Raw genomic sequence first — 9,361 nt, forward strand, 5'->3', positions numbered from 1 at the left:
AGTGCCATGGCATCACGCTCACAGCAACCTCCAACTCCTGGGCTCAAGTGAGTCTCCTGCCTCAGCCTCCCAAGTAGCTGGGACTATAGGCGCCCGCCACAGCGCCCGGCCATTTTTTGGTTGCAGCCATCATTGTTGTTTGGTGGGCCTGGGCTGGGGATTCGAACCCGCCACCTAAGGTGTATGTGGCTGGTGCCTTAGCCGCTTGAGCCACAGGCGCCGAGCCAAAACAAGACAATTTTTAAAGCTAGGTTTGCTCTTCTTGGGATACAGATCTGAAACTTATATGGAACACAAGAAAGATCACAAACTCTTTAAGCTCTTATAAATTACAAGTGATAATCTTTTTTTTTTTTTTTTTTAAAAAGAGACGAGTCTCAAGCTATTGCCCTGGGTAGAATGCTGTGACATCACAGTTCACAGCAACCTCAAACTCCTGCCCCAAGCAATTCTCTTGCCTCCCAAGTAGCCGGAACTACAGGTACCTGCCACAACACCTAGCTATTTTTGGCCCGGGCTAGATTCGAACCTGCCAGCTCTGGTGTATGTGGCTGGCGCCCTCGCTGCCTGAGCTACAGGCACTGAGCCAGCGATAATCTTTTAAACATAACCTTTTTTGACTTTATTACAAAACTATTAAGTGGTATTAATAAATAAGACATTGAAATTTCATCAATTCTGCAAGAATTTCATAGGTTTTACTGTTTCTAACTGGATTTTTAAGCTAATATTTTCACACAACAAGATAGGATTTTGAACCTCACTTCAAATAATAAATTCCTTTGCTCAATGATTGGGCCCAAACTGCTAAATTTTCAAATTGTGTTTCTCTAGTAGAATATTAACATTTGTTTCATCTTTGATCATATTACATATTCTCAGACAAGAGAAAACATTCAGAGAAAAACATGCCTCTTCACTATTTCAGAAGTCTTCTAGAGTAAAGTTTCAGACCTAAGTCTGAACAGTGAAGAATATCCAGGAGATAAAATATTAACTTCAATGGAGCACCTCTCTCCTTTGCCTGATTTCTCTGAATTAAAAGATTACTATGGATTGAGAATCTCAAATCTGAAAAGCTCTGAAATCTAAAACTTTTTAAGTACCAATATGAAACTCAAAGGAAATGCTCACTGGAGGATTTTAGATTTAGACTTTCAGATTTGGGATGCTCAACCACTTACGTACACAATGAAAATTTTGCCAAATCCATAATCCAAAACACCTCTGGCCTAAGCATTTCAGATAAGGGATTCTCAATAGTGTCTGGGCATCTCTATGAATTCTTCAGTATTAAAGCCTGAGGTTCAGGTATAACAACTGCAAAGACTCAAACACTTATATAATCCCTTAAAGTTGTAAGCCACTCAGAAGCTTAGGCTGAGCGGCTCAACCTTTTCCTCCCCCATTTTATTCACATGTATAATACCTGCCCATAGCAATGGCGTTCATGACCAGTAGGGAGTTTTTAAATGGGGCCACAGCTGGTGCAGCCAATCAGGGTCCTCTCAGGAGGGCAAGCTCATCTTGAGAAGGAACCCTGCAGCCCCTCCCTCAAACAGTCCCAGATGCAATTATGATATTAAGTACATCCTTCTATTTTGGAGAATAAGGAGTCTTTACCATACACTTCTCTTGTGTGTTGGCAACTCTTTGTTCTCCCTCGCCCATAACATGTAAGAGCCTAGTAGTTTTGGATACTGACTGACAAGGTTTAGGAGTCTTAGAGGGGTTTCTCTGGCTTCTCAGATGATCTGGTCTCAAAGTAAGGATTACTGGTCTGCCCTGGGCATAACTAGAAGTAACAGTGGAGATCCAGTAGAGTAGTGATACAGAGTACAGATGGTTTAAAAGTCCAGGACTTAGGCTTGGCGCCTGTGGCTCAAGCAGCTAAGGCGCCAGCCACATACACCTAAGGTGACGGGTTTGAATCCCCAGCCCGGGCCTGCCAAACAACAATGATGGCTGCAACTAAAAAATGGCCGGGCGTTGTGGCGGGCGCCTGTGGTCCCAGCTACTTGGGAGGCTGAGGCAGGAGACTCGCTTGAGCCCAGGAGTTGGAGGTTGCTATGAGCTGTGATGCCATGGCACTCTACCCAGGGGGATAGCTTGAGGCTCTGTCTCAAAAAAAAAAAAAAAAGTCCAGGACTTAAATATGGCTTGTAACTAAACTGAAGCTGAAATTTATTTCTATTTTACCCTTCAATTTCTCCCCGTAACAGATGCAAAGTTTATAAATTTGCCTTACAAAGGTTATTAGGAAGAAAAACAGCTCATCTATTTATTTTTAAACATCAATTACAAGACACTATTAACCTGGTTAAACTGTGTATCCTTATGTATTTAAAAAATCCCAATAAAGATGGAGACAAGTTTAGAAATAGTTTACATTAGTTTCCTCTGTCAATTTCTGATTAAAATACTATCATTTGTCCATTTCCTTTTTATAGATACATATTCTTTATTCATTATATGGACAAGCAAAGTCTTCCTTAAACATTTCATATTCAACTGCACAGAGTCAAACCCAGCACAGCTGGGCTGTGTCTAGACACGGTGTTTGTGGATCTGCTGTAAACACACTACTAAAGACTGGTCTTCGGGCAGGAGGAAGAGCCACCTAGTGGCACACATGCTCGGAGAGGGCTGTCACAGCTACTGACCTGAGCCGCAGGCCGGAGAAGGTTTCCACAGAGACACTCTGAGCTGTTTCCCCAGAACATCCTGGGGTCCCTGTGCTCTTATTTCTTGTCATCCCAGTGGGTTTGTTCCCAGGAGTAGTGTGGAGAGGCTGGGAAGGTAAACTTGTCATCCTTGATGATGAGCTTTTTGGCTCTAGAAAGTCAACATAAGAATTAAGTGAGAAGAAAGCTACACTGATAATTGCAAAATTTGTTTTTATAGAATTTTCCATTTTGTTTTTAAGTAACATATGCAATAACCAGATCTTGAGAGAAAAAAGGAAGACCTTAAGACTGTTTCTGGGGGCAGTGCCTGTGGCTCAAAGGAGTAGGGCACCAGTCCCATATGCCAGAGGTGGTGGGTTCAAACTCAGCCCCGGCCAAAAACTGAAAAACAAAAAAAGACTGTTTCTGTCCTACCCTTAAAATCTCGGCAGTAAAGTTCAACAGAACTTTCTTTGATGATGGAACTGACTATTTTTTGAGACGCAGTCTCACTTTGTTACCCTCAGTAGAGTGCTGTAGCATCATAGCTTAGAGCAACCTCCAACTCTTGGGCTCAAGCAATACTCTTGCTTTGGCCTCCTGAGTAGCTGGGACTACACACACCTGCCTCAACGTCTGCCTACTTTTTCTTTTTTTTTTTGAGAGTCTTATTATGTCACCCTTGGTAGAGTGCTGTTGTGGCATAGCTCACAGCAACCTCAAACTCTTGGGCTTAAGCAATTCTTTTACCTCAGCCTCCCAAGTAGCCGGGACTACAGGCACTCACCACAACGCCTGGCTATATTTTTACTGTAGTTGTTTAGCAGTCCGGGGCCAGGTTCAAACCTGCCAGCTCCAGTGTATATGGCTGGCACCTTAACCACTGAGCTATGGGTGCCAAGCCCAGCTACTTTTTCTATTTTTAGTAGAGACAGGGTCTTATTCTTGCTCAGGGTGGTCTTAAACTCCTGAGCTCAAGTAATCTAACCGCCTCAGCCTCCCAGAGTGCTAGGATTACAGGTGTGAGCCACTGCACCCAGCCTACAGAAATGTTTTATAGGCTTGGTGCCTGTAGCTCAGTGGTTAGGACATTGGCCATATATACCAGGGCTGGCAGGTTCGAACCTGGCCTGGGCCTGCTAAAATAATGACAATTGCAACAAAAAAATAGCTGGGTGTTGTGACAGGTGCCTGTAGTCCCAGCTACTTGGGAGGCTGAGGCAAGCGAAATCGCTTAAGCCCAAGGGTTTGAGGTTGCTGTGAGCTGTGATGCCATGGAACTCTACCCAGGGCAACAGCTTGAGACTCTGTCTCCAAAAAAAAAAAAAAAAAAAAAAGTTTTTTATTAGTGCTGACATAGTGGCCACTGACCACTTAAATACAAGCAGTACTTTTGGGGAAATAAATTTCTAACTAAATTTAATCTAATTTAAATTGAAATAGCCACATGTGGCTACTGGCTACAATACTAGATGGTACAACTCTAAGCAATGACATTTATTGAGTATTTACCAAATACAATGCACCAGGGAAGGATCCAGAAAAGAATGAATAATGCTGAAGATTTGCACACAGATCAAAGTCTCTATGAGAAAATCCAAAGCCAGCTTTCCTTTCTTTTCTTTTTTTCCTTTCTGGTTTCCTTTCCTTTCATCCCATTCCATTTTATTTGTGGGATTAGGGAGAGTTAGGGGTCTAGGATATTCCCTGATGTGGTTATTTTTCCAATTTTGGAAGTGTTTGTTCCTGAAGGTCAGAAGGTTTGGGTGTTTTTCTCACTGAAACGTCATTCTCTGTTACATAAGATTGTGCTGTTTACCCTCAAAGGGACTTTGGGTCATTGCTCCCAAGCTGGGAGCCTGGGCAACCTTAGAACTTAAGAACCTGGAAGCTATATCCTTACCCTGCCCACACTGAAAACTAAACTTTGGACATTGCCTAATGAAACACTCTAGTAATGCCAAAGGCCCTGAGGGTTCTATGTTATTCGTAATCGATACACTGAATAATTTGTTGTCACAATGGGCGCTCAGGCTGTGGCTATGTTTTACCCTGTGGCATAAGCCAAAGCTAGTGAAGGACCTTCCTGGACACATGTTGCTTCCTCTAAGCTAAGTTATCTCAGGACCATTTTGTCTTAGGTCTTCCAAAGAATAATCACCTTGGGCAAACTGACGCAATACAACAAAACCCACACCTAGGGCTTATACATTTTCTTCATTTTTGTTTTGTGCATATATATGCGCATGCTGACATAGAATTTTATCTGAGTACCATTCTATACTGGCAAAGAAGTGTTTTCTAAAAAATGGAACATTTGGTTTAATACAAGCTGGCTTCCAGTGAAACTTGTTCACTTCATAAGGAATCCATGCCTTAACCTTGCAAGCTTAAAGATTAAGTCTTCAGCAGAAGAACTCGATCTAGTGGTCATACTCACTACACGGTCCAAATAAAACCATACGAATATAGAATTTACAAATTCAACCTACTAAGGATTTATTAAACACCTACTCTGTACCTAAGGATTTTCTAAGCAATATGAGATGTAGACCAAAGAGCCTAACATGTACCATACAGCTCCCACTCCTCAGCTTACCTTTCTCAGTGGGAGGATAAGAGAAAACAAAAGAGACCCCACCCCCGTCCCTGGCAAAACAATGGCAGAACATATCTGAAAGAGAGGCAGAGCAGTGAGGACCAGCCAGGCCTCGAGCGCCACACCTGCAGGTGAAGCCTTTGGCATCCTTGCCACCCGCTTGGCTCTGGGTTGAACAGCGACATTGAGCTCTGCAGAAAAGCACGACGACTCCTGGATTCTCTGCACTTTCTTCTCCTTAAGAGGGGGCCTTGGAGACTTCTCTACTTGATCAAAAAAGAAATAAGTAAAATCATCTTAGAAAGGAGCTCAAAGGCTGTTTTGCCAGGAGCTGGGTTCTAATTTCTTAATAACAGAAACGCATACTTTTACCCCAATGACAGTCTTATTACCAGGGGATTTATGCAGAAGGGTGGGGCTTGTAGCCTGTTTAATTGTTGCTACTTTTAGCTGTTCTTGTAAGGACTTCATTTGCTCTTGCAACTTCCTTAATTCATCTGGGAAACAAAAAAAATGCAGCGATTTAGAAACCAGCAAGAAGAAAATGTACGTGACAAAAATGCCAGTAATATTTTCGCTTTCCACTTCCTGCCCCCAAACCTTCAGACTCACACTACAATCACATACCTAAAGTTCATGATTAACTTTTATACTTCAAAGAGGTTTCCTAAAGAGAGAAGCTTTTATTTCCAGTAACTAAGCCCCTAAAGCCCAAGCTATTTATCAATTTGTACCACTCACAGATGTTACAGATACATAGCCACAGTTAACTACTAAGTTTTTAGGAGTCAAGAAATAATTATACCTCTTTGATAAGCTGGATATCACAACTAACCTAAAAAATGCTGGCTCCTGTACTAGAAGAAACAGCCCACCACTGAATTTCATTAAACTTTAAAAAATGTATATGTTAGAAGCTGCCAGGATTAAGAAAAGGGCACGCCACATGCCACGTGCCTCAAAGCACATGTTCAGGAATGGTCCCCTGCTCAAATGGTCCCCTACATTGTAGCTTTGTAACCTTGTCCTTGGCTCCATGTGTACACAAACTCCAAAGTACTATTACTTTGTAAGAAGCATGGAAAACATTGGGGCCATCTTGGCAAGGATCAGTGCTAGCAGGCCAACACTGAGGTCTCAGTGGCCTCTGCTGAAATGCTGGCCTTCAATGTTTCATCTACCATCTCACACTATTTTTTCTTTCTTTTTTTTTTTGTAGTCATTTATCCCCACCCCTGCATCCGCAGCAGTACTGACACACACTGTCAGATTGCTGGTCTTCACCTAGTTTATCATGAAGATTAGTGAAGGCAAGGAGTTAGGGTACCTTGCAACTCTTGATTCGTTTTCTCTTGTCGGGGGGCAGGAACAGGTTGAACCCTATTTTTGTTTGCTTGCAATGTAGGAGCTTCTTCCTCATCTGTTAAGTCTTCAGTGTCTCCAAAGAGAGTGGCCAAATTTTCCTTCTGGTCGTCAGTCTGTCCCACTTCTCCATCATCAGCCTCTTCTGTGTAAGACTCGCCGTCACCAGCGGCATCAAAGAGCTCGTCGAAGGCATCAGGTCCGCCACTTTCCTGGGTCAAGGGGTTACTCTCTTCTGAATCGCAATCCAAGGCTGATTCATTCTCCTCCAGCAGTGCGGTCAGCAGAGACAGATCATCTTCCTCTCCTAGGGGAAAAAGAAGAGAAAGGACAGCTGATTCTAAACATTCAACATTTACAAGGCAATATAAATGATGCCAGAGAGGCCCATTTTGCCTGGTCTATCTTTCCTGTTTCCAGGTGCTTCTTAGAGGGCACTGGGCTAAGGAAGAAGGGGCCAACATTTGTTTAGAGACTAGAGTGGGCCAGACCCCAGTTAAATCTTTTTACCTGTGCTACTTCAATTAATGAGATAACCTCTTGCACACCAATTTCCATGAAATTCAAACAACAAAGGAATAATTGAAAAACACAACAAGGAGAGATTTAGGTTGTAGATGCATATATTCCCTCACTTTTTAGTTGCATGAGCAATTTTTTTAAATGTAGAAAGGTACAAAGAATAATACAAAAAGTATCAATATCCCATCACCCTGAGTTAGCCATCGTTACCATCTCGTCATGTCTGCTTCTTGCCTTAACATTCAGTAATACCTCACAGGTAAAGTTTATCCTGCCACATTTTATCTTAACTCCTTACCATGGCCTCTGGTCCTGATTGCAAGCACTTCCATAATTTGGGGGTATTATTCTAGACCACTTTTCATGCTTTTACATAAATATGTGGGTAGATGTAATCAATACATAATATTAGGTTGTTTTAAAAACATTTGCGTAAGGGCCACACATGGTGGTATACAGTTGTAATCCCAGCCCTTTGGGAGGCCAAGAGGGAGGATCGCTTGAGGTCAGGAGTTTGAAACCAGACTGAGCAACATAGAGAGACTCTATCCCTAGATAAAAAAAAATCATATTAATAAAAATAAGTTGGGTGTGGTGGCATGCAACTATACTCCCAGCTACTCAGGACACTGAGTCAGGAGGATCATTTAAGCCCAAGAGTTCAAGGTTGCAGTAAGGTGTGACTGTATCACTATGCTCCAGCCGAGACAACAGAGCAAGACCCTGTCTCATTCTCTCTCTCTCTCTCAAAAATTTACTCTATACTGTGTGTGCTTGTAAAATTAATCCAAATAGAAACATACAGTTCTACTTAATTTCTTTCAATTGCTCTGCATGCAGTGTATCCTAGATAAGACCATTACATTTTATCAATTCATTCCCCAATAAGGGGCATTTGGGCTATCTTTCTGCCTGCTCCCAAACCCTGGGATCTGTAATCTGGAAGCCAGAACCTACCACCAGCAAGTTCCCTGATTCTGTGGCTCTTACAACAGAAATCGGGCTACCCCTGCAACTGTCTTGAGTGGAAGTGTTAATCACCCACAACTCACAATGCATGTCTAGAATGGTGATCAGCACCCACGAGGCATGCAATTAACAAATACTGATCACCTTCAGGGTCCCGACATCTACTTTGCTTATTACTGTCACTGGAACTATAATTGGCTCCAGGAACAAACACAGAATGAAGTGTTTACGAGCTAGACTAAAACTTTTGTGAGCTCAAAAGTCAGACTGTCTGGGTTCAAATCCCGGCCATACCAGCTTGACCTGCGACAAGTCACTAAACATCCCTGATTTCTTATTTACAAAGGAAAGCTGCTGTGAGGACTGAATTGGTTAATATGCATGAGGATCTCGGAGCAGGGTTTGGAACACTGTAAGTACTTGCCAGCTACTATTATTATGAGAGACAATCACTTGTTGCTAGCAAGAGAAATCTCACCCGATTAAAACAAGTTAACAGGTGAAGTGAGATTTCTTTGGAACCACTGAGACCATACCTGAAGGTGAGGGAGCCTTTTCATTGTTTTTCCCATAAAATAATAACAAGCCCACGGACAAAAGGGTGGTTTTCCTTGAAACAGAGAATTGAGAAAACTGCCAGGCCTTACCATCCATGCTGTCAGGAGGATATTTGTGACAGGAAACGTTGAAGGAGTCTTGAGTGTCCAGGAGGGGAGCAATGTCCACAATCTTGGCTGTGTGAAATCAACATGAGAAGAGTCAACCTTCATTCTTTTCTTTCTCTCAAAATGTGTATCCAACAAACCCAGAAGCCCACCAATCCTAAGGGCTCTGACCTCAGAATCCATCCAGAATCATCTCTTCCCCATTCCCACACCACCAGCACCATCTCCATCCTAGTATATAAGCAGTCTTCTTTTACTTATCCTCAAACCACAGTTGCAGAAACTCACTTGAGGCGCACAGTGATTTCTATTCTAGATTACTTGGATGAGGCAAATTGTGAGCAAGAATTATTGAGGCTTGTCTGAATATGAGGGCTGTTATCTCACTTCATTTATTGTAACATACCTGATGTCTACATTATCCATAGCAGCTCAGTGTGTGATTCTACTTAATTGCCACCTTAGTTACAAGAGGATTTTGATTTAATATTGTCAGCAAAGCATAGAAACATAGTTAGCATAGTTAATTAAGATAAAGCTACATCATTCTGTACACTTTTTTGCATTTAAAATGATTT

At 42.2% G+C, this 9,361-nt stretch overlaps 1 protein-coding gene across 1 annotated transcript in view; it reads right to left on the minus strand.

Moving 5' to 3' along the window:
• MCM10 (minichromosome maintenance 10 replication initiation factor) overlaps positions 1-8,793 on the minus strand; it is a 24,785-nt gene extending 15,992 nt beyond the window's left edge. The window contains exons 1-5 of the mRNA XM_012803274.2: positions 8,766-8,793; positions 6,593-6,934; positions 5,658-5,762; positions 5,391-5,528; positions 2,664-2,835 (exon numbers count right to left, since the gene is read on the minus strand). Of these exons, the coding sequence (XP_012658728.1) occupies positions 2,664-2,835; positions 5,391-5,528; positions 5,658-5,762; positions 6,593-6,934; positions 8,766-8,772 (764 nt within the window). The 5' untranslated portion in view covers positions 8,773-8,793. The remainder of the gene's footprint in view (positions 1-2,663; positions 2,836-5,390; positions 5,529-5,657; positions 5,763-6,592; positions 6,935-8,765) is intronic.
• Between the last annotated feature and the right edge of the window lie 568 nt (positions 8,794-9,361).

Source organism: Otolemur garnettii, unplaced genomic scaffold, assembly GCF_000181295.1.
Source record: "Otolemur garnettii isolate 467f Iridium unplaced genomic scaffold, OtoGar3 scaffold00019, whole genome shotgun sequence".
NCBI lineage: Eukaryota > Metazoa > Chordata > Mammalia > Primates > Galagidae > Otolemur > Otolemur garnettii.